The sequence below is a fragment of the Petaurus breviceps genome, unplaced genomic scaffold (assembly GCF_028583685.1).
Source record: "Petaurus breviceps papuanus isolate PSGF00001 unplaced genomic scaffold, PetGlider_PUasm1.0 37, whole genome shotgun sequence".
NCBI lineage: Eukaryota > Metazoa > Chordata > Mammalia > Diprotodontia > Petauridae > Petaurus > Petaurus breviceps.
In genome coordinates this window covers 70,158,683-70,183,976 of record NW_027186296.1, presented here as the reverse complement: position 1 = coordinate 70,183,976, position 25,294 = coordinate 70,158,683, and the positions used below count along the sequence as shown (strand labels likewise).

At 40.0% G+C, this 25,294-nt stretch overlaps 1 protein-coding gene across 1 annotated transcript in view; it reads right to left on the bottom strand.

Annotated features, from left to right (window-relative positions):
• Positions 1-765: 765 nt before the first annotated feature.
• The window catches only part of CEMIP (cell migration inducing hyaluronidase 1), a 242,439-nt gene continuing 217,910 nt past the window's right edge, over positions 766-25,294 (bottom strand). Inside the window, exons 23-29 of the mRNA XM_069098686.1 lie at positions 24,499-24,710; positions 23,156-23,341; positions 17,087-17,291; positions 16,737-16,823; positions 14,462-14,619; positions 5,947-6,047; positions 766-4,049 (exon numbers count right to left, since the gene is read on the bottom strand). Coding sequence (XP_068954787.1) covers positions 3,922-4,049; positions 5,947-6,047; positions 14,462-14,619; positions 16,737-16,823; positions 17,087-17,291; positions 23,156-23,341; positions 24,499-24,710 — 1,077 coding nt within the window. The 3' untranslated portion in view covers positions 766-3,921. The remainder of the gene's footprint in view (positions 4,050-5,946; positions 6,048-14,461; positions 14,620-16,736; positions 16,824-17,086; positions 17,292-23,155; positions 23,342-24,498; positions 24,711-25,294) is intronic.

Below are 25,294 nucleotides of genomic sequence, written 5' to 3'. Positions count from 1 at the left end.
ATGCACCGTCCCCCCCCCCCCCCCCCCCCCCCCGGTGAAACGCACGCCGCACTCCAAGCTGCATCCAATCAGAGCTGCAGCAGTGAGCGCACCATCCTGTTCTTCCCCAGTGATTTGCTTATTGAATAAAGGTACATTTTTTTGTTCACATTTACCTGTTTATTAAAATTGCTGTCAATGTTCATTAAAATAAGCCCTCCCCTGAAAATAAGCCCTCTGGTGTTTTTCTGTCCAAAAAAATTAATAAGACAGTGTCTTATTATCGGGGAAACACGGTAGAAAGACTTATATATGAACCAGTGCTGAGTGAAGTGAGCAGAACCAGGAGAACATTGTACACAGTAATGACCACATTGTGTAATGACTGACTTTGATAGACTTAGCCCTTCTCAGCAACACAAGGACCTAAAACTTTTGCAAAGGACTATGATGGAAAATGCCATTCATATCCAGAGAAAGAGGTATGAATGTAGAGCAAAACAGACTATCTTCTCTTTTGTTTTGTTTTCTTTCTCATGGTTTCTCCCATTTGTTATAATTCTTCTATGCAACATGACTATATGTGTAGAGCCCATATCAGATTACATGTGATCTTGGGGAAGGAGGGGGAGAAAATTTAAAACTTATGGAAGTGAATGGTGAAAACTGAAAATAAATTAAATATTAAAAAAATAAAAGTCATCAATAAGGCATTAATTTATAAAATCCTTGGATTCAAATAAATTATACTGTAATGAAAAATGTGAGGAGACACAATCATGATATGAATTTGAATATTTATTATGCAACAATTATTCCAAACTATAACATGGTAATTCCCTTGTAATCTGATATTTTTAAAACAACAAAGTCTTCAAATGGGTTCATTTACTATGGTCCAGGGGAAACTTTCAAATGTGTATTCATCTGTCTGGATGTGTGACACAAAATTTTATACAACTCTTCATTTCTGAAAATGACTTCTAGTAGTGCCTTTATAATAAATAAATAGAAAATATATCTTTCTCCTTGTGACATCAATAAGAAATGTTTACATACAAAAATTATACATCTACTTCCGAAAAAGGACCAGCAATTTCGGGCAACATGAAAGAGACAAGGGTTTTAGGAGAATTTTTTTTTTTTTTAGGAAACAAAACCAAAACCTAATATGTTGTAAGTCTAATACCTTACCAACAGAGATTGAAGGAGGAGACCCTTTCTGGGAAATTAGGAATAAAATATGAGTACTACAAAGAAGATGCCCAGATATCTGGTCTTTATGAGTCATTTGTGCTAGTAGAAACAAACAAATGAACAGATAATCCATTACTTAGTTACCTAGGTGCTACATACATGCAATTCGCTGTATTCCCAAGTATCTATTCTTGAAAAAGACTGACATATGCTTTATGAAGCTATTTATAATTTCTGGCCACCTTATAGGGATCACATCCCAAGGGATTCACAGTGGGAGGCCCTTTTAAAACAATCTGGAAAATGAAGAAAGTGAAACTGTGAAGGAACAACAAAATTCCAATGCTTTTAAAGGGGTTTGCCCACCCTTTCTCTTCCTCCTACCCCCCTCAAAATAGCTTCAAAGACACATAAGACTTTACCCTGAGAACTTGGTAATTGTTAAGAAAGAAGCAGCATCCATGGAACTACTTCTTACTGGGTTAGAATGGACTAGTGGCTTGAAGTAATGGTTGAGATTTATTTGATTGTGTGATCCCGAATGATTGACATATTCTTGGGGAGGTGACTCACTACTGTAGACTAAGAGGTACAATTTATACAAGGATGTGACTAGCTCTTTTCGAAGAGAATAGAATGTGGTTTGGAAGGGAAAGAAAGATTTAGGGAAAAAGAAGAATATTGAGCGTTCTTGTGCCCACACAGACAGAACTTAGTGATAAGGACAGTTTCAACCACAGCTGAACCTTTCCTTCAAGGGGCTCATTCCAAGGTTTTTTTTTTTTTTGTTTTGTTTTGTTTTTTATAAAGAAAGCAGTTAAGGTGAGAGATGGGAGGAAGACTGGCAGGAGGAGACAACAGGCAAATTTAAGACATGGTTCACCAGTCCTTTGAAATCCCCAGGTATGACCAAATAGTTTATAGATATGTTTGGTCCCAGAGGAATGCCCTAAAGCAGAGATGTCAAAATCACAGGCCCCAGCCTAGAGCATGGTCCAAATCAGATTAAAATGTAATTGGGAAATATTTAATAAAATAAATAAAAATACAATACAAGATATATAATGTTAATTTGTGGTTTTCTAAGTCAACATGAGGCCTGCTGGCAGGGATCTTTCTATTCGTATTTGACACCACTGCCCTAAAGAATCTTTCCTTGTTGGATCTATAAATCCAGAGTGCCGAGAAGCACCGATTGAATACCAGAACAGACTATAGCATCTGAAGAGGAGCAATAAAGAAGAAGAGTAAAAGCCATCTCAGAAACCAAGAATAGTTGTTTGATGTTGCACTTGGGAGTGGAAATGACTGGTGCTTGGTCATTGAGCTGGTTTGGGCAGTGCTTCTATTTCAAAAGAACATTTTAAATCATTGAACGATTGTGAGAAGTCATTCCAGAGTTCCATGGGAGCACTCAGGACTAAAGTTTGAGGCAATGTGGTGTAGTGGAGAGGACAGATCTGGGTTCTAGTCCCAGCTCTGCCACTAACTAGCTGAGTGACCTTGAACAAATGACTTTCCCTCTCCGTCACCTCTTCTCCCCTTTCTTTTAAACATTTGTAAAATGAGGGGATTGGATTAGACAATCTTTATGTCTTTTCTAGCTATAAAATTTGAAGCTTCCTATTATACAAAGCGTTCAGTAGTTTTCACAGGGTGCTTCCCTATTGAATATCCCAGGTCACAAGAAAACTAAGGCACCAATTTAGGAAGCCTAAAGCACCATCTCATGGGGTCAGTAGTGGTGGTGAACTTTAGATTCCTGACCTTCAGTGCTCTGGTCAATTACTTACTACGGGCAGACCCAGGGTTATTCTCTGCTTCTGATGTTCAGCATACACCAAGTGACCTTTCCTGTGGTACAAAGAGTTCTTCACTAAGAGTAAGCAAATACTAGGGATGAAAGTTTACCCTCCAAAAAATTATCTTCTGCAGACCATGGAATGAAAACCCCAATTTTAGAGTGCCAGCACGGGCTGATCTGGATGACAGGCTTTGGGGGGGCTTTGTAGTGGCCATCAATGCTCTTCTACCCAACTACTTTTGATATCAGAAAATAGACATCACATCATTATAACCATTTCATACTACTGCAACTCCACCTACTGGTCCTCTAAAAGTTTTTGCTGAGAAAGAAAGAAAACTGCCCTTAGTATCAGGGCTGTTTTTCACATATCCAACACCCCTGGGCTACTTATTAGAGAACATGAATGATCGTTGGGGTAGATTGTCTTATGCATATGAGTTTTGAGAATTATGACAAGTTCTTGAAATTTCCCATTTGGATTGGGGTTCCCTGCATTGGGTAAAGACTACAATTGATCTTTGAGGTCAGGGTGATCCAGAACCTCCCTCCTATGCCAAAAAAAAAAAACCAACCCAAAACCCTTATGAGGCACAGATAGGAAGAGAGGGAGAACACTCTGTGTGAAAATGTACAAGAAGGCCACAGTAAAACTGCAGTTGTCCCTCAGGGAAGAAAGTGTATCCAGCATTAATCTGCATCTTCCAAGGAGCAGCAGCCAGCTGCCTCACCAGATGGGCAGCACCAAGAGTTTCTGTTCCCAGTGGTACCCCTTGGTCTGTTGGTGATAAGACATGGCTAGTATGTGCAGCTTCTGAATGGGCCACATCTCTAGGGGGCTGGGAGAACCAGCTTGTCTCATCCTCAGGAGGGTCAGTAGTCAAAAAGTCCACTCAGGTAGTGATAACAGCAGGATCACCAATACGTACAGGAGACTGGTCTCACAGCCTCTTCTTCTTCACCACAGGGATGGGCACCACTTCAAAGACTTTGGCTTTGTCTTCGGCAGTGTTTATAGTTACCCACGTTGGCCGGAAGCTGCCTTTGAAACCCACAAAAGCCATTTTTTCTGAAAGGCAATGAATTAGGCCCATGAGTAGAGGTGATATTGCCTTACAAACACAGACCCTTCTTCTCTTCTATGTACACACATGCTCTGGGGCTGAATCTAATCTATATCTGTATCTATATCTACACCTACACCTATACCTACATCTATATCTATATCTATCTATCTCTATCTGTCTATCTATCAATCAATATAAAGCTGCAACCATCTACTTGACCTTAATCTTTTTTTTTTTTTAAAGCAATTGGGGTTAAGTAACTTGCTCAAGGTTACACGGCCAATTATTTCTGGGTGTGGTGCTAAGTATCAGAGCCTGGCTTCGATCCCAGGTCATCCCGACTCTGGGGCCGGCGCTCTTACTCGCTGTGCTACCTGGCCGCCCTGCTTGACCTTAATCTTGAGCTGTGGTTAGTCTTTGGGTATTTGGCTGACTTCTTCCTCTCTACCCTTTCTCTACCTCTTCAGGCTCTGCCTCGTGGTAGTTACCCTGCTAGTCATACCTAGATTTTCTATATGAAAAAAAAAAAATAAAAGACTAGAGCTATATATATAAATATATATATATATATATAATACTCTGTGTCTACAAGACTCTTGTGTTTACTAGGGTTAGTGTCTTTCCTTAGGAAGCACAAAACAAAACTTGCACCCCAAGATCAGTACCTAACAGTACATCTATGAGTGCTTTGCAGATAAACAAATTCAATTTTAAAGAAGTGACATATGTTTTGTCTTATGAGCAAATCCAACATACAGCTGTAGATGTGGCTGTTGACTCTCTATGACTGGAAGAGTGGTGTAGTAGAAAGAGAAACTGACATGGATTTGAATCTAGTTCATTACACTTTCACCAGTGTGGCAACCTGAGGCTCTTAACCACTTCAACTCTATAAGCTTCAGTTTCTTTATCTGTAAAATAGGCAATAGTACTTAATTTGCTGATCTTGCATATTTTGTAAGAATCAAATGAAAGTCCTTTGAAAACTATGAAATATTATATAAATGAAACATATTACATTGTTGATTATTTATGAGCTCTAAGTTCCCTTACAGCTCAATAATTCATTGATTGTATTCTTTGAAGGTTTGCACAGGGGTCTTTAGAAACTGAGTTTCCTAGCCCTAGACCAAAGGCCAATAAAGACCTCAGGAGCAATTATCAGAGGTCCCTAGTGAACCATTTTCTTCTTTGGGCATTTTATCAACTTTCCTTAATTTTTTTGGTTTTAAAGCTTTTCATTGTTAACAAGGGTTGCATTTTTCTCATTGCATTGTTGCTTGAGACTAAAAGCCCCTCCAGGGCAGGGATAGCATCTTTTCACATTCTTTGCAATTTTCCCAGTAACTAGATAATAATAACAGTTTAAATTGCCATAGTGCCATGTATTTTTGTAAAGTACTTTCCTAATAACAATCCAATTATAGAGATAGTATAAAGATTATCACTTCCCTTTTACAGATGAGAAAACTGAGGCCAAGAGAGACCTAGCTATTTGTCCAGTGTTACATAGGTGGGATCCAAACCTAGAACTCTTTCCATTGTACTACTCTGATCTTGCCTCCTGTTTACTTTATATTCCATAATAGCTTGCTTAACATTTGATGATTATAAAGATGACGCTGCCATCTCTGGCATGGAGTACCATTTTACTATTAGATGAACTGGACAGCATGGAAAAATGTTGGACTACTCACTTGCCAACTCAGACAATAAGAAACAGAGGCAGGGTATGTGGAATTCACTGTGTAAATAACTCTTTTCTTTATCACAGGTCTATTTGGTAAATAGGTAAATAAATCTGGGGATTTTCTTCATGGGTCTGGTCTCAAGTTAAAATAAAGTTCGTGTGTGAATGTGTATGTGTTTTTAAAAAAAAATCTCAATCAAATTGATTACCTTTTAATCTAAGATTGTTGTCTGCTCCCATCTTTTCTAGGACTCTAGTCCATTGGCCTCTGGAAACATATCTTCCCTTTGATGCTATCAGCACTATGGAACTAAGAGGGAAAAATTATTTAGTTGAAAATATTGCTATATTTTAGTCTTTTTATCATTAGAATAACAATGAGAAAAAATTAACACGAGTAGTCATGGAATTGGGAAAGGGAATGAAGAAGGCATGATGAAGATATGAGCTTAACATTCTTCTATGGGACCTGATTAGGATCTCAGGAGAGGCAACCTTGTAACAAATTCCATAAAGCTTCCCGACTCACTTGGGCATGAGACTCCACCAAGACTGGAACTCATTCAGCCCTTGCCCTTTTCTGGGCTCTTAAATTGAACTGTAATCACATGTAGCACACAGATTGTAAAACTGATGATATTTCAGACTGTACCTTATGGCCTCAGCCCCTTTTTATAGAGGCCTCTATTAACACAAGGCCACATAACAAGTCAAAATCCAAACCTAATTCAGAACAGAGGGACAAAGGGAGAGAAAAGGGAGAGCAGAAGGAGCTGGAGGATTCTTATATGATGTTAGACTGTAAAGTGCAACAAGCTCTCTGTAGCTTGGTATCTTTTAACTGTACTATTCAGTGAACTTATTATCTAAGAGCTTCTAAGAGCACCCAATAAACACATTTAAGTAAAAACACTTCTGAGACCAGCGATGACTGGTCATTTATTTCTCCCATTTAAGGCCATCTTTTGAGCCTTTGAAAGAATCTAGCCCCAGCCCAATTGCTTATTTCTCATATCTATTTTAGGAAAGAGATGAGTGAAATGTCCATGGACGTTTCTCAGGGGTACAATTAGAAAGGAATAAATGGAAAGGAGAAGAGCCACCATGCAGGCATGGCCCAGAAGGTTGAGGTGGATGGATCAGCAGTACACAGCACCATCCCTTGGCTTGCTTTCTTCCCCCATAGCAGAAAGGGGTGCTTTTCTTCCATTCTAAAACTTTAATCATTCTAACAGGGAGTCTTCCTGTACCTTCATCAAACTTCCAGGAAAAGTAGTAGTCTGCCTTTCATAATTCAATTATTTCCTTACAATCTAACTTCCCTCACCACCACTCTGGTGAAATAACCCTCACCATAGTCATCAATGATCTGCTTTTTACTAAACCTATAGAATTTTTGCATTCCTCATTCTTTTTCATCTTTTCTTTTTTTCAGCATCTGACACTATTAACCATTCCCCACACCCTTTCTCTCTTCTCTTTGACTCTTTTCTTTGACTCTTTTCTCTCTTTACACTTTTGTTTTCTACTACTTTTTCTTGGCCCCTTTCACTGGTTTTTCTGCCTCCTTCTACTCTCAAAGTGTGGGTTCTGTGTGCTTGGCCCTCTTCTCTTCTCTAATCACTCCCATGTAGAGGGCTCCCAAGTCTATCTCTTCACAAATGCTTGCTGAACAGCTCCAACTGTATGTCCCAGCAACACTTCAAATTCAGTGCTTCTAAAACTTAACTAATTTCCCACCTACTCCAAACCTGTCCCTCCATGTAACTTCTCTTTATCAGTTGATGTCACCATTCACCCTAGCATGAAAACTGGGCATCATCTTTGACTCTTCCCTCTCCCTAACTTTCTATATCCAGTCAGCTACAGAGTCCTATTGATTTTACTTACACAACATTTCTTACATCTTCTTATTAATACAACTACTGTTACTGCCCTACTTCAGATCTTCATTACTTCTCACTTGGCCTCCTAACTATTTTCCTCATTTCCACAATCTCCCTTCAGTATTGTAAAGACATAGTCTGATCATAGCAATTCCCCACCCAAGAACTTTGGTGGTTCCCCATTATCCATATAACAAGTCCTTAATATTTGCATTCAAAACCCTACATGGTCTAGCCTATGCCTATCTTTCCATCCTGGCTTCCCTCTACTCTCCTTCATTCCTTCTACTGTCTAGCCAAACTGACAATTCTTACCTGATTTCATTCTGTGCTCTCCCACCTCTGAGAATTCACATGTATTTACATGTTATATTCCATCTTTGGAAGACACTCCCTCCAATTTCCAATTTCCAATCTACCTTGCTTTAAAGTCCAGCTCAGGTGTTGCCCCTGCCATTAGTAGAGCAGTTCCCTGATCCCCTAGCTAGAAGAGAATCTTCTCTCCTTATTCTTCTATGTCTCTCTGGCTGCTTCCATGCACTTTTCTCATTTTAATGTATACTATTTTTATTTATGTACATATCTCATTCCTTCCCCTCCCCTCCCCACCACATTAGACTGTAAGCTCTTGAAGGACTGCATCCTTTTCCATCTTTGTCTCCTTGGCAACCAGCATGGTACCTTGCCTGGAGTAAGTGCTTGATAATGCTTGTTGGATTGTTAACATTCAAATGGTAATGAAATTATGTTACATGTGTACCTATCATGACATGATGTTACATGCTTGTTGGTACCACTATATCCTTGCTTTGAGTCCTCAGGGAAGATAAGACTTTCCAAATTCTTGGCATCCCTTTATAAGAATGAGGCTGCCTGGGTGCCAGAGATGCCTCCCTCCCTCCCTCCACTGTATTTCTCCTTCAATCTGAATTTCACATAACCAGAAAATGAAACTTCTTAAAATGTTACTTTCTTCACATCACTCCTAAGCTCAAAATTTCAGATGAGTCTCAGTGCCTACAGGATCAAGTTCAAATTTCATAGTCTGTCATTCAAGACTGTTTAATTGGGTCTAATCTGCTTTTCCAAATTCATCTCCCATTCTTTTCTCAATAGAAATTTCCTCTCCACCAGATTAGCATTGTATTGTACATTTGTCTTTAAGCCTTTGCTCATGTCTTCCCATTGCCTAGAATCATTGTTTTTTCCCCTGGAATCATTTCCTTCCCTCTCTCTGCTCATCTTAATCCCACTTATCCTTCAAGGCTCAGTTCCTTCATAAAAGCTTCCCAGATCATTTCAGCCCTCAAGAGATCTCTTCTTTCTATTGTCTGTGCCGTTCAGATACTTTCTTGTAGAGGGGGTTTATGTGTATTTGGCATCGAATAGATTGTAAGCTTTTTGGGGGCCAAGAGGTGTCTTAGACATCTTTGTATCCTTCAGAGTTGCTAGCACAGTGCTGTGAATGTATTAGGTGCTCAGTTATTATGTAAAGTTTCTGTTCAAAATCTTCAGGGGCTGAACAATCCAGGTTGGTGGGTAAATGAATGAAAATTCAATGCTCACTTCATCTAACTGGCCCTAGACCATGTTTCACATCTTGTCCAGCCAGAACCTACCAGTACAAGCATCTTGCTGTCTGACCTACACTCCCTTGCCCTTCCCCTCACAGCCTCCCAGTTCTAAACCAGTGCTTTCATTGTTATAGAAATGGTGTGACATTTAGGTGCACTCTGGTTCCACCCATTGTCCCTGAGACTGGAATTCACCAAATTGAAACTCTTTTCCCTGTCAGTCACTCCCCTAAAGTGTTATTTCTTCCTAATAGGTAGTGAATTTACTAAAATGGATAGGAAGCTCATCTCAAAGCCGGGAAGATCTGGGTTCAAGTTCTGCCTTTGCTACACACTGGCTGTGTGACCTTGCACAAGTCACTCAGTGTCCTAGGTAACTCACTAAGACCATAAATTGCAAAGAAGGTACCAAACTTCTTTGGTAGGAGTTTCTTCACTTGGGAAGTCACAGATTCAGCCGCTATTCTATCACTGTCTCCTTACTAGAATGTCAGATCTATGAGAGGTAGAAATGCCTCACCTTAATAATTTATATCCCTACTACCTTGTACAGTGCCTGGAACACAGTAGGTGCTTAATAAAGACTGATTCATTCATTCATACCATGCCTTCCTCCCCATTTTTACAATAATAGACAAATACAGATAAGGGATTCCTTCTGAGAGGGGCAGAATACCTCTGAACTAAATGCAGATCTCTCATAAGTTTTCACTAACATGGAAAGATATACTTCCTCTTCTGCAAAGAGGAGAAAACTATCCCATCACTCCTCTGTGAAATTCTTAGTTGCTTTCATAGCTCCTTCTGGGACTACAGAGTTGGAAAGGAACTTAGAGATCATTATTTTTTTTTTTTTTTGGAAGGGGGAAGACAAGGCAATTAGGGTTAAGTGATTTGCCCAAGGTCACACAGCTAGTAAGTGTCAAGTGTCTAAGTTCAAATTTGAACTCAGGTCCTCCTGATTCCAGGGCTGGTGTTCTATCCACTGCACCACCTAGATGCCCCTAGAGATCATTAATAAAGTTCAATCAATGCTTTCATCTAACAGTTGGGGAAACTAGGGCCCAGAGAGGTTAATCATTTCATCTACTCCCAAGTTCAAATAGGCAGAACTGGCTTTTGAACCCAGGCCTTCCAGAGTTCTTTCCTACGCACCAGGGTGTTGAATGTAAGTAGGGTGAAGCTTTTATTTGTATATTTCCTGTGGTCAGTGGGTTGTAGCTCATTTTGGCTCTGCTACCTAACCTCATTAGTTTTATAACTTCCTTTGGGCAAATCCCAAACTCTCAGAGCCTCAGTTTACTCATCTGTTACATGAGGATAATATTTGTATTATTTGCCACATAGGACAGAGGATGAACTGAGGCCCTGGAATAAATTTGCCAATGGGAAAAGGGAGCTGTGGTGGTAGAGGAGGTAGAGATATGAACTGAGGAGAGATATGAACTGAGATAATGCATGCAAAGTGCTTTGTAACTCATAAACTGCCAAATAAATGCCAGAGATTACAACTAACAACTACTGTTACAATCACTACTATTGTCTTCCAAGTTGATGGTCAGAACTCATAGTCAAATCTTTCCTTTGGGGGGAGATACCAAAAAAGGGCAATGGAAGGGAAAATTTCCAAGGCTTAAAAAAAGGGACTTTGGGGCAGAGCTCCACGAAGGGGCTTAAATAAACAGTAAGAACATTCCAGTTGGTCCCACCTCTGGCTGGATTAGAGTTACCTTAAGTATAACAACTTGGTTCTTTGTAAAAACAACCTCCATTTTTATGCTTGTTTGGTTTGGTTTGTTTTTGTTAATTTTCATAGAAATATCCTTTTAAAAAATTCCAAGCTTCTCCTGGTTCAGCTAAGGGTGAACCAGAGTACACTCATACCTAGGCCAAGAAAGTTAGGGAGAAGCATTCCAGAACCTCTCAAGGCTGGCTATGGTGGTGTAGGAAAGGAAGACAGGTAGCTGGCTCTATAACATAGAGGTAACTGTGGAGAGGGATAATTATAAGGTCAGCTGTGCCGAAGGTGTTCTGCCCAAGTGCACTATCATAACCATATGCTTCAAGGAGAGATGGTTGTAAGACTTCCCTTAGCTTTCTCTATGTCACACATGTTATATTAACGCATGTTGAACATGTGCCGAAGGGAGAAACTTAGATTCTATAGGTCATAGCCTCTCTCTGAGGTGCAAAGCGTTAGAGCCAAGTATGGTTCAGACTAGATGGTCTGTAAAGTCTCTTCCAACTCAGACAATCTGGAATTGCTGCTGCCATTTTGAATGTGGGGAAACTGAGGCACAGAGGCTAAAGCGTGAGGAACAAGTACGTTGGCATACTATAAATGCCAAGTTGCCTGTGATTGCCCAATAGTAACTTTGGATTTGGGTTGTTATTCCTGAGAGGGATTTCCTCTTACATTTCACTTTTTTTAATAAAAGTTTAAAAAAATGCTGCTGCTGCTTCTTCCTCTTTGTTTTTTTGGCTAAGCCTTTCCCATCAGGGAAGCTTCTAAAAGAAACAATAACTGCTATATACTCCAGATGGAGATTTTGGGAAGTTTGTGCAGTCAACTTAGTTAGATTATAGCACCAGGGGCCTGGTCCTGGGCCAGGGAAGCAGCAATGCTCTTTTTTCTTCCCTCTCTCTTCCTGTCCCCCACCCTCCATCCAATCACTAGCATGGACACTCCCTCTTCCTGACAGGCCCTGAGTGCCTGACATTTGTCTGCCCCATAAAAATGGCATCTCTCCATCTCTCTGCTCCAATTCAATATGCACATAGCCAGAGGCCAGGAAGAAGGCTGAGGACCCTGGGAAGGCGCCAGAGCAGGGCTACAGAGACGGGAGGAGTGATTCCCTGGGGGTGAGGGTAGAGGAGCTGTGGTGGTGGGATGGGGAGGGAGGGGGCAGCTTCTCATGGTTTTCCTGATCTGAATGATTTGACAAAGGGGACAAAAGATGGGAAAGAAAAGTTATAAAATGGGATGGCTGTGCAATCTATACACCCAGCTTGTCAGCAGTGAGTCTCATATGGAATGGCAGGATACAGTGACTTTTCATTCTGAGACTTTTGGCCTCATAAGCACTTCTTTTTAAAACAGTGGGCCTCCCCTTTCCCTTTTGTATAAGCAAGGAGTTCCTAACCTGGACACTCGTGATAGATAATAATAATAATACATCTTTATAGTGCTTACTATGTGCCAGACACTGTGCTAAGTATTATCTCAACTGAGCCTTATTACAACCCTGGGAGAGAGGTGGTATTATTAGTCTCATTTTACAGCTGAGGAAACTGAGGCAGACAGATTTAGTGATCTGCACAAAGTCACACAGTTTGTAAGTATCAGACCAGGCTTGAACTTAGGTCTTCCTGATTCCAGGTCCAGCATTATCTACCGAGTCTTCTAGTGGCTGCTGATGTTATGAACTAAAGGTTTGGGTAAATTTTGACTCCATAGTCATTTATCCCAATAATCTTTAGGATCAGTGTTTTATTCTTAATTCAGGATTCGCAGTTTCAGGATAAATTTTTTTTTTGGCTTTTTGGAGGGGGGAAGGTAGGGCAATTGGGGTTAAGTGACTTGTCCAAGGTCACACAGCTAGTTTTTGTGTTAAGTGCCTGAGATCATATTTGAACTCAGGTCCTCCTGACTCCAGGGCTGGTGCTCTATTCACTGTGCCACCTAGCTGCCCCAATTTATGATAATTTGCTAAAACCAAGTGGATCTCATAAAATCAGACATAGGAAATATCCTGGTTTAATATTTGAGGGAGGACTTTTTAAGGCATAGATCTAATCAAGTTACTATGGTGCTCAAGAAGCGAGAGTAGCTCCCCATTGCCCTCAGGATACAATGCAAACTCCTTTATTTGGCATTTAAAATCCTTCACTGTCTGGCTCCAGCTTATTTTACCAGAATGATTATATATTACCCTCTTCCCCATCACACTTCAGTCATATTGACGAACTTAATCTTCTTTGTACATGGCATTCTACAGTCTGCCTTTCTATTCTTCCCTGAGGCCTTTTCACTCCGAAATACTCCTCTACCACCAAGGCTTCCTTTCCCCATTGGCAAGTTTCTTCCAGGGCTTCCATTTTGGAAACAGACCCAGGCAGAGCAACCATCACAGTTTTTGACTTTCTGGGCTCTGCCACCATTATGTCTCAGCTACTTCCCTCAGAACCTGGGGACTCCTCACTTTAGAACATCCATCTAACCCCGTTGTCTTCTCATCCTGGAATATCCCTTTGCCATGAAGGTGCCCTTCCCTCTGCTGAATTTCTCCTGGGGCCTCCATTTTGAGGAGGTCCCAGACAAGCCAAACTTTATTTCACTCCTCCTGCTGCATAGTACTTTCCCCACTACACCTTTGGGTGTGTGTGTGTGTGTGTGTGTGTGTGTGTGTGTGTGTGTGTGTGTGTACATCTATGTTGTTTTCCTTTATTGAATGTAAGCTCTTCAAACACAGAGACTATATATCTTTTTGCTTATATTTGTATTGTCAGTACTTAACATAGGGCCTGGCACACAGTAAGTGATTAATAAATACTTGTTGACTTGCCTGTTTCCATACTTTGGTACAGGTTGTCCTACATGTCTGGAATGTTCTGCCTCTCCACCTCTACTTATAACCCTTCTATCTTCAATTCTTAGATCAAGTATCATTTTCAGAGGTGCTTCTGTCATTAGTGTCTAATTAATGTATTTATTTTTTATTATATTTATTTTATATTTATATATATATTCATATATATTATATTTATTATATATCTAAGTATTTATTCTGTTATATTGGGCATGTACTTATCTCCCAACATATATCCCCTTAGTAGAGAGAAAGATCTATGGGGGGGGGGGTGTAAGACTGTTTCACTTTTGCATTTGTATACCAAGTATCCTCCTCAGCACCTGGCACATAGTAGGTGCTTAAATGCTTATTGATTGGCTGATTCTCATTCATGACTAGTGACCCACTTTGCCATAGGCTAACTTATGTTAGGGTTTCTGAAGCCAATCTATGATTTAAAATTAAAGGCAATTATGTAGGGCACAAACTAATATCCATGCCAGGTTCCAGTATTCCTAAATAAATATCACAAGTTTAGGCTATGGTGAGTAGTTTGGTGATAAAAGAGGAGAAGAGGTAAGCTCTTAGATAGTCTAAGCCATGTTTAGAGCAATGGATGGGCGCTTCACAATATTATACAATATACAATTCATGTAGTAAATGAAATTCATGAAACAGGCCACCTTGACTTACTTATCAGGTAGAGCGTCCACATAATTGTGGATCTGCGCTGGAATTCCTTGCAGAATGGTGTTTCTGAAGCTAACACGGCCCAAAATTTTCCCTTGGTTCCCATCAATCACAACCATTTGGATGCCATCTTCAGAGAGAGAAAACTTTTTACCATCAACCTGCAGACCAAAGACAATAAAGCATGTTGGGTAGAAGAGTTGTGACAACTTCAGCCCATATGTTTACCTGTAGGAGATCTGGATTCATGTCACCTTGAGGTTGGCCCAGAGTGTAAGCAATCTTACAATGTCACTTTAAAGGCAGTTTGCTCTTACTCTACATTCATACCACCCTGAATGTATCTAATTTTGTCTGACCTAGCAAGCTAAGCAGGATGGGGTTGGCAATAATTGCATGTCAGATTGTCCGGAACATTGGGCACCATAATTATGTGTTGGACTAGATGGCCTAGGAGGTTACTTTCATCTCTGAAACTCTGAGACTCTATTTTAGCCTACCTCTGATAGCAACTTTGTGACCATGTACAAGCCACCCTCCTTCCCTCAGAAACAGTTTCCTCATATGTAATATGGGGCTAATAATAGCCAGTATTATCTATTTGGCAGGGATGTATGGGATGTTCAAGGAAGACCATTCAAGACCAAGGGCTGCTCATCCATGTTTGGGGTACATTCAGTTCACTCAACTCTTACCAGTGGCTCCAAGAAGTTCCAAGAAATCACACTCCAGTAAAACAGTCTTGGCAGACAAGCTAAACCAGGCTGAGGGTAACCAATAAGCCTTAAAAGTATTGGTGAATTAGGAGAATGTCTACACCAAGCATGTGAACACTTTCCCTGGAGGAATGGGTGGATGAGAACAATTTGTTCCAATGGTCATGAAAGTGTCTGCAGTAGGTGTTGTGGAATGCTTAGAGCTTGATCAGACTCCAAAGTCATTTACTACATTCTGGGCCATGGTCAGTTATCCTAACTTTTGTCTTGCTGCTGGACTTTGATGACTGAGGAAGAGAAAGTGAGGCTGATGACTTTGCACAACTCTGCCTCACTTAACGCCAAGTCAAGACGTTACCCCGGGAAGTCATTGGTTCTCTTTGAAAACAGAGGACAAGCAACATTTGGCAGGGATTTTGTGAGGCTCAAAGGAGATAATATAGATAGCTCTCTAAAGAGAGAGAGCTTTGCAAACTTTAAAGCACTCGATAAACCTCAGTTATTTACTATTCTTATTCTTATAACCTCATTCTAATTAACTTTCTTAATGGCATTCAAGTAGAAACAGTCTTATGAAAAGTTATCTTGCTATAATAACAACTAACATTTATGTAGTGCTTTAAGGTTTTTTAAAAGAACTTTACAAATATTATTTTTTTATCCTCCCAACAACCCTGGGGATAAGGTGCTATTATTATCCAATTTTACAGATGAGGAAACTGAGGCAGACCGGTTAAGTGACTTGCTCAGGGTCATACAGTTAAAAAAGTGTCTGAGGCTGCATTTGAGCTCAAGTCTTCTTGACTTCCAGGGATGAATGCACTGTGCCACCTCATTTACATTTAATGTTCTGCATACTAATACACTGAGATAAAATGACAATTATTTTACAATTTAATAAAAGTACAAGGATATAGAATAATCTTTTGTAGGTTCATTAAAAGTAGTTTTGGGTCACCTACAAGAATAGGACAATGGGTATGACATGTACTTCATATTTCATCTTTTATTACGTTTCTGTATTTTAAAAGCTTTCATTCCATGGAGTTTGAAGATGATTAGCACTGATTGTGACAATATTGACTAAGAAACATCTTAAATTTTTTTTTATCATTGTCATATTCAGGAGACTGGAAAATAATTTTGTTTATGAAAATTCCCCAGTTTCAGTATAATTTATCTGGTAAATTCTCAAGGATAATTTAGGATCTGTATTTGTCATTCAGTGATTTGTCATCTGCCAGTATATGAACCAGAACAAGTCTATTGTTATGATGTTATTGTTCTGATTATGATGATGGGATTTTATTGATGTAGAAAACTCAAGAATGTTGAATTTGGAGACAGAGAAATAGGTTCAACTTGGCCCTGCCACTTACTGTCTGTGTGACATTGAGCAAATCACTTAACCTTTCTGGGTTTCAGATCTTTCATCTGTAAAATGAAGGGATTCGATTGGATGACCTTTAATATCCCTTTCAACTCCAAATCCATGATCTTCTTATCCTTACTATTATTTGTTACATGGAGTTAATCAGGACATAGTTAGAAGAGTCACTTACTTCAATGTAGGCAAAGTCATTCAGAAGATGAAAGAACCTGCTTCTTGAAGTTTCTATCTTTACCTCCAGAAAGTGGTCCTTTGTTTTCTAGGAAAAAAACAAAACAAAACAAAAAAAAAAAAATTACATACAGCTGTTAGGTTGTAGCTAACATGAATTGGCATGTGGTAGGTCTCAGTTTCTGGAACCACAAGCTGTGATAAGGGTTCTGTTGGATTTAGTGGCCATGAGATATGTCTTATAGGGTTAAGCAGGTCAAGGGGGTTGTTACTAGCAAGCATAGTGACTAAAGTGATTGCAGACTAGCTGAAGAAGGGAGGACATACTGCATTATTTCATCTGTTCCTTACCAGCTGAGCACCAAGAAGTTTCTTTGGCATTGGAACATCCACGACAACTTTCTCGGCATACTTTGGGTAAGCTCTGGCTTCACAATCACTGATGCCAGAATTCTTTGGGATCAATGCTTTAATCTTGATTCTCTCACAGCCTCTCAGAGAGCAAAAGGCAAACTTCTCTCTCTCATTCTGAGCTTTCAGTTTCAGGAAAAGCAGCCTGAAGAAAGCAAGTAGAATTGGGACATTTTACATTGACATCTAGATACAGACTTTAGCTACAGATGGATAAGCCCAGTTTGGACCCAATTCATTTAAACAATTCAACAGAGTTTGATGAGTCCCCAAAGCTTCATCATTTCCTATGTTCCCTGAAATACTCATAGATAGCACAATCTAGCACAATCCTGAAAATAAAGGGAGCTCATTTATCCACTGTTCGTCTATGAGAGGGTCCCTGTTCCAGGATAGTTTATTTAATGAATTCTCTAGGCTCTTTCAGGGTCTGTTATTCCTGTCATCTGTCATATGGGAACAATATCGTTTGTTGCTATGATTATGATAATATCTAAACTTGTGATTTCACTGATCTGAACTGAAGTCGGTGGGTTATCCACAGCAGAATTTCATCACATAATCTCTCCTATGAAAAGCAGTATGGTATAGTTACTTGAGAGGTATGAATTGCCTTAGAGGCAGGAAGATCTTGGTTCAAGCCCCTTCTTTGACACATGCTGACAACCTGGCCAAATCACCTTACCTCGTAGTTCCCCATGTAACTTTCTAAGACTGTAAGTTACCCTATTAAGGTCCCAATCCATATTGGTAGAGGAAGTCCCTCTCTCAAGTAAAAAAAATAAAATCCTCCTGCATTATATTAAGAAAGCATACAAGTAGCAAAAGCTTGACATAGTGACACTTGGCAAGTGACACTTGACATGAGTCATGACATAGAAGAATTGGAGAGAAGAGTTGGGAGAGCCTGAGGAAAGGGTGGTTATGATTGTCTTTAGGTGAGTGAAGGGTTAGCCAGTGGAAGAACATTTAGACTTGCTCTGCTTGGTCCCATAGTACAGAATTAGGAGCAAAAAGAGGTTAGGGAGAGACAGATCTTAGTTCAGTGTAAAGAAAAAATGTCTACCATTTAGAAATATCTCAAAGTAGAATGAATTGCCTTAGAAAATAGTTAGCTCACTTAACCTCCATTGCCCTCCAAAAAAGCAAAAATTAAAAAAAAAAGAAAGAAAGTAGTTAGCTGTGTCCTCACCATTGAGGCCTTTATTTCTCCCTAGACCTGTAATTTCTTTGGTGTAAAGAACTCCAGATCAGGAAATGGCCTCTCCTAATGCAGATCAGGAGGCCCAGGGCTCTAAAAACTAAATATCTTCACACAAATTCACACACATAGAGGAGATTTTTGTTCAGGTGGCAAATGGATTGGTGAACTTTGAGGTCACAAGGTATTGGAACAAAACCATCTAGTTCAAACCTTTCATTCACAAAAAAAGAAGGTAAGACCTAGAGAAGAGGATGAAGTGAATTGCCCAAATTCACTTGGGTACTAAGCAGGGGTGTGCTGGGAAACATTTAACAGCCAACTCTCCAAAACTGCGTGACACATGTTAGTTTAATATGCATTATTCATATTTTCTCCACCATGCTTTTCAGCCTAGCAATCAACACAACAATAAATTGAATCCTGATTTGTAACATTTAAGGTGTGCAAGGTATAATTGTTCATATTGGAAATTTAACAATCGGCTCTCCTAAACCGGTAAGAGCTGGCTCCAAGCACACCCCTGATTAACATTGCTTCAAAAACGTGGACAAATGCTCTAAGAAATGTGCTTTCTTGGGGTGGCTAGGTGGCACAGTGAGTAAAGCGCCAGCCCTGGAGTCGGGAGGACCCAAGTTGGGTTCTGGCCTGAGACACTTAACACCCACACAAAAATACTAGCTGTGTAACCTTGGGCAAGTTACTTAACCCCAACTGCCCTCCAAAAGGCAAAAAAAAAAAAAGTGCTTTCTGGAGGTTTTCAAAGACACCTATACTTCTGGTGTTCTGTCCTCTTCCCTAATTGCCTGTTAACATTGAGACTGAATATTTTACTGAATGAACTGACATCAAGGCAAGAAATGAAAGATTTTATAAAGGAAAGTGTACCAGGGATGGGGAACCTGCAGCCTTGAGCTCCCCCCTTTTGATCCGGGGGTCAGTCAACCCTAACATTTTCTAGCTCTGCTTATTATTCACTCCCAGTTTGGATCCAAACAACATCAGAGGTTTTTTAGTGGTGTTAAACAAGGTAATGCAGAATTCAGCAGTTCTACAAGTGTATTATGTGGATGGGACAGTATGCAGAAGAGGTGGCAGTATCTCATGCTGTTCATCCAGTTAGTTGATTGTCCTACAGCTGAAAACAGGTGGGGCTGATTTTCCCTGGCGTTCACTCCAGGAAACCTTCTAATAATTTCTTTGGCACAATTGGGAGATATTTGAAAAAATAACAATACTTTGATTTCTCTAGTGCAGCTACTTGCTCTGACATAAAGGAGGGACCATCCTGACCTAATGTCATGGAAACTAGTGATTTTCTTTAAAAAAAAAAAATAACAGAAGGTACAAGGCTTGAGGAACCAAAAAATTCAATTACTTGGCGACCCATCTGTGACTCCAAGGAATCACAAACGTGATTAAAATTACTAGCAAGGTTTCCTCTCTCCCTGTATAGGAAAGGGCAGTAATCAAAGGATTATTTGGTCGTGTTTTCTAGAAGGATGAAGGAGTCCCATTTCAAACTCAACTTTTTTACCAGAGACCCTGAGTGCTCCTAAATGTTTCAAGGAGATAATTGTCACATACCACTCAAGGAAGGACCAATACATGCTAGTGATTAGGGGTACTCCTGAGTGGAAAATATTTTTTTAAATCAAATTTTATGTTTATTTTTAGTTTACACAATTTATTTCCACAAGATTGTGAGTTACAAATTTTCTCCCTGTCTTTCTCCTACCCACCACCCCAAGACAGCAATCCCATTGTATACCCCCTTCCCCAATCTGCTCTCTCCTATATCCTCCCTCATCCCCCCTCCAACTTTCCAGTAGGGCAAGATGGATCTCTATACCCCAGTGCCTGTATATCTTATTTCCTAGTTGCATGTAAAAAAAATTATGTGTGTGTATATATATATATATATATATATATTAACATTTGATTTTAAAACTTTGAATTCCAGATTCTTTCCCTTCTTCCCTTGTCCCCCACCCTTACTGGGAAGATAGGCAATTCAATATAGATTGTACACAAGTGGACAATATTCTTGAGTCTAGAGAGGTAAGGTTCAAGTTGGGAGGAGAAAAAACATAAACTGAAAACTAAGTTGGGTTTGTACAAGCTTACACAAAGCTTTTGGATGTGATTCAATTTAACTCAATTCAATAAGCATTTTAAAAGTGCTTACTATTTACCCTACATTTTGCTACGTGCTGAAAATATGAAGAAGAATGACCCAGTTCCTGTCCCCTAAGGAGGCTACTTTCTACTGGTTGAGCAGAAATACCAAGTTGTCAGACAGAGACTCAGAGCTAGGGAATTGACAGAAAACTTGGAAGTCAAAATATGACAAGTATCAGGGAGACGACTGTTTGTGTGACTCAGCACGAGTCCCCAAAGCTTCTGTGTTTTTGTCGTCGTTGCTTCTCTTCCCTATTCAGATATCAGTGAGGTTATGAGTCGGGACATGCCAAGCTTCCTTCTGATTCAGCCATCCCCATACCCAGCCATATGCACACATATTGCAATCTACACCCATTAGCATCTGCTACAACCAGCCAAGTCTTTTGCCCCGAGGTATGCCAGCAGAATTAAACAATATTCAGATGTGATATAGTCAAGATTAGTCTTGGGCAGGAATAGGGGGGGGGTGGTCATGGGATCATAGTTCTAGCACCAGAAGGGGCTTCAGAGACCCCTCCAGCTTACAGTGGAGAAAACTGAGACCTAGAGAAGTTAAGTGACTTGCACAAGGTTACATTACACAGGTAATAACTATCAGAGATAGGACTTGAAGCTAGGTCCTCTGACTCCAAAATTTTTGTTGTTGAGCCATTTCAGTCATATCCAAATCTTTGTGATCTGATTTGGGTTTTTCTTAGCAAAGATACAGGAGTGATTTGACATTTTCTTCTCCAACTTGTTTTACTGATGAAACAGGGTCAAGTGACTTGGCCAGGCTCACACAGCTAGTAAGTATCTGAGGCTGCATTTGAACTCAGTTCTTTCTGACTCCAGGACTGACGTTCTATCCACTGTACCACCTAGCTGCCCTTACTCCAAAATTAGTGGTGAAAAAAAATAAGAATATGAGAAAGAGGGGAGAAGGAGAGAATGGATGAAAGAAAGAGGGCAGCAGGGAGGAAAGAAGGGAAGGAGAGGGAGAGGGAGAGAGGAAGGAAAATGTACTTGTAGCAAAACAAAATTTTCCAATCTTTTAAAAAGGATTTTTAAAGCACCCCTGGGTATGGTGATTACATGACTATAAGCACTACTTCTGTGGAGGCTGACGCTTGTGGATCACTTGAGTTTAGGAGTTCTGAGCTACAGTAGAACTAAAGTCAATTAGGTGACTACACTAAATCTAACATCAATATGGTGAGCCTCTAGGAGGAAGGGGGCAACTGATTGTCTAAGGAGGGGTGCATCAGACTCAGTCAGAAATAGGTCTGGTGAAAGCTTCTGTGTGGACCAGCAGTGGGATCAGGTCAAAAATAGTCACTGTTTTTCCAATCTGGGTGAGATAGGAAGATCAATTCTCAAAAAAAGAGGGAGTAGGGTATTCCTCCTTCTGTACCCTCATTTCAGTAATTAAGCTGGTTATCATTAGACTTATCAGGTTATCATGGAACTTAAGATGCAGAAAGAATAATTTTGTCTTTAATCCTCATGGGGAGCTGATGGGTATTCTATAGAGATGTTCACCATTGGGCACGTCATTTTCCTTTAGGACTCTCTTATACATCATCTGACTAGGTCACAAAGAGATGAATATAACAACAATAATAACAATGATAATGATGACAATAATAGCTCTCTCTCTTTCTCTCTCTCTCTCTTTCTCTCTCTCTCTCTCTCTCTCTCTCTCTCTCTCTCTCTCTCTCTCTCTCTCTCTCTCTCTCTCTCCCCCCCCTCTCCTCTCCTACCTATCTTACTCTCCTCCCTCTCTTCTTCTCTCTGCGTCTCACTGTCTCTCTATATGACACCCAAACTCTCCCTTTCTCCCTTCCTTCCCCCCTTTCTCCCTTTTTTTCTCTCCCTCTTTCCCTCCCTCTCTCTATGTGGAACAGATGGTTTCTTGATGTGGTTGTATAAATGAGATAACACTATGCATACATAGTTTATATCAGAATTTAGCTTGACACCTCTTTTATCCTAACAATTAAAATTTAATTCTCACCTTTTAATCTTCATTTCCCCTTCATCAGAGAGTTATTTCTATACCTCAAAGATCTATTAAACCCATCTATATATTAGTAAGTTTTAGAAAGTCACGTGAGGCTTAGGCAGGTTGAATAACTTGCCCATGGTCACCTAGTGATGGAGGCAGGATTTGAACCCAAGTCATCCTGTATCTAAGGCTAGCATTGTATCCACCACTGCCCTAGATTTTTTTTTTGACATTTATTATACAAAGGGCACATTATGCTTTCATTCACATCTGTGAATTCCCATTGATGTCAAGAAGAAAATAGAAATCAAGACCACAAGAAAAATATTTTTGTATTTCAAAGGATTTAAAACAGATGGCAGAAATATAATTTTGCCCTCATTGCTACCATGAAAATTGCAACCCCTAAATTTCTTTCAATTTAACCCATTTCTCCTGAATGAAACTTTCTATTTCATTTTTCTCCCTTTTTAGGGTTAGTGTGCAAAATGAAGGGACTCATCACTAATAGCCAGAAAAAAAGGTTGGTTCAGATATCCCTTCGTAATTGAATTTCACTTTTCTGGCTCTAAGGAACCCAATGAACTCTGGTTGACATCATCATACATGCAACTAGAAAGAGTCGGTATTTGTTTACCCTGTGTCTTCATCCCAGTAGTAGTGATTCCTTCCAGGATAGCTCTGTTCCACTTTTTCCATCTGTGTGGTCCTCATAAAGGTGCCTGTCTTAGAGGTTCGCTTCAGAAGGCGATTATGGACATCTGAGAGAATGGAAAATGTTGTACCTCTGGGGTAGCAAAATCCAACCCGGATCCAATCACCCCTAAAGAAGGAAGAAAGGTTCAAATGAGAATCATGTGACTGAGCTCCCTGGGTATCTTAAAAAATTCTAACTGTAGAGTTTATGGATAATATATAAGGTGACCCAAAAGTCTTAGTGGAAGCTTAAGCTATTAGAGCTCAAGCTGTTGTTCAGTTATTTCAGTCATGACTGACTCTTTGTGACCCCATTTGGGATTTTCTTGGCAAAGATACTGGAGCTATTTGCAATTTCCTTCTCCAGCTCATTTTACAGATGAGGAAACTGATGCAAACAGGATGAATCGACTTGCCTGGGTTCGCACAGCTAGTAAGTGTCTGCGGCCAGATTTGAGTCAGGCTTCCTGACTCCACTGTTCAAGCTATGAAAGCTTAAAACCTCAGTAAGACTTTTGGGATGCTCTGTAAACTGTCAGTAGGGCAAAGGAACAGCAAAGATACACATTCCAGTCAGCTCCGCCAGCTACTCAGTGTCTCAGCTGTCCGTTCTGGGCCCTGAGAGGCAAAGCAATCTAAGTGGTGGTGCTGGGCATAATTATAAGCCAAGTTAAATAATTCACTGTGAAATGAAATTTTAGTGTTGGCTGACTTAAAAACGTAATTTGCCCTTGGTAATGACTCCATCTGAGACAAGTCACGAGTCGGCATATCGGACACAATCAGTGAAACTGCAAGGCATGAGGCATGAGAGATGAAAAGGACAAAATACTGGGAAATGGAGTGGGCTAATCCCAGAGCAAGGGTGAGGGGTAACAGATGAGCATTCCAAGGGTTGTTCCAGAATTTATGGAACGTCTAAAGACTTTAGTACATTGGGCACATCCTTCATGGGAGATTTATGGAAGGACATGGACAAGTATGGCGGAGGGTGAGGAAGGTGGTTATAATTTACACTAGTGGGAGAAGTGCTGAAATCCATGAAATCCCAGATTCATCAAAGTGATAACTCAGTCCAAGAGCACTTAAGGTGAGGTGTGGGAGAATCTTTAATAATCTGAGCAAGGTGAGTGATCAGCTTTCATAGACTATCTCATGGGGGACATCAGCCCGAATAAGGATGGGTAAGGAGATTCTGCTCTCAGTGAAATTTGGGAAGATTGGCACAGTCATTAATTGAAGGCCCACTACTTATTTAAATCCAAAGGAGCAGTATTGACTTACTTATTGAAGTTGATGAGCCAGATGGTTAATTCTGCAGGTGCTGTCTGATTCCAGTGGATGGTATAACCCTTCTTCAGGGTGATGACTGGTTGGTACTGCTGGTAATGAGTGCTTTTTGTTAAAGCTCCTTCTAGGTGGAGAGGTCGGTCATGGTAGTCATTTTTGATGATTTTCATTCCCAGGTTATTGGTTTTATAGGCCTGGATGTAGATCTTTTTTTTTTTTTTAAACACACACACAAAATCAAACACACAAGAGAAATTGTTAGGATAACTCTAAAAGCTTCTGGTTATCATCCATGTATATTCTTTGCTTTCAACCAAGCTTTGTCTTAGAAAGTGAACTCCTTAAGGCATTAGGTAAAAGGTCAAATCTGAGGCACCTCTTCTTGCTTTTGAAAGTAACCAAAGCTTTCTATGGTTTACAGGATGGTTGTGATGTGCCATCCATCTTCAGCTTTGTGTGTATCCTGGAGAACGGAGTACTCAGTTTAGGAGTCATCAGTGAGACGCCAGAAGGGGTCTGTTTAACATTCAATGTATATGTTTTGAAAAAGGAGTCAGGCTCCTTTTAAAATTCCATTTGCCTTTGCTTAAGAGTGGGTTCACCTGAATTCCTCAACCTAATCCCTTTTTAGGTCATTAGCATCCAAACAGCATGATTAGACACCTTAGGAAGTTGTCTTCAAGAGAAATAACTGAGAGCAAAGTTTAGTTATTAGACCCCAAGAAAGGAAGTTCAAGAGACAATCTAAAAATCAGTAGCAACATCTCTTTGTATTTGGACAGAGGGGCTG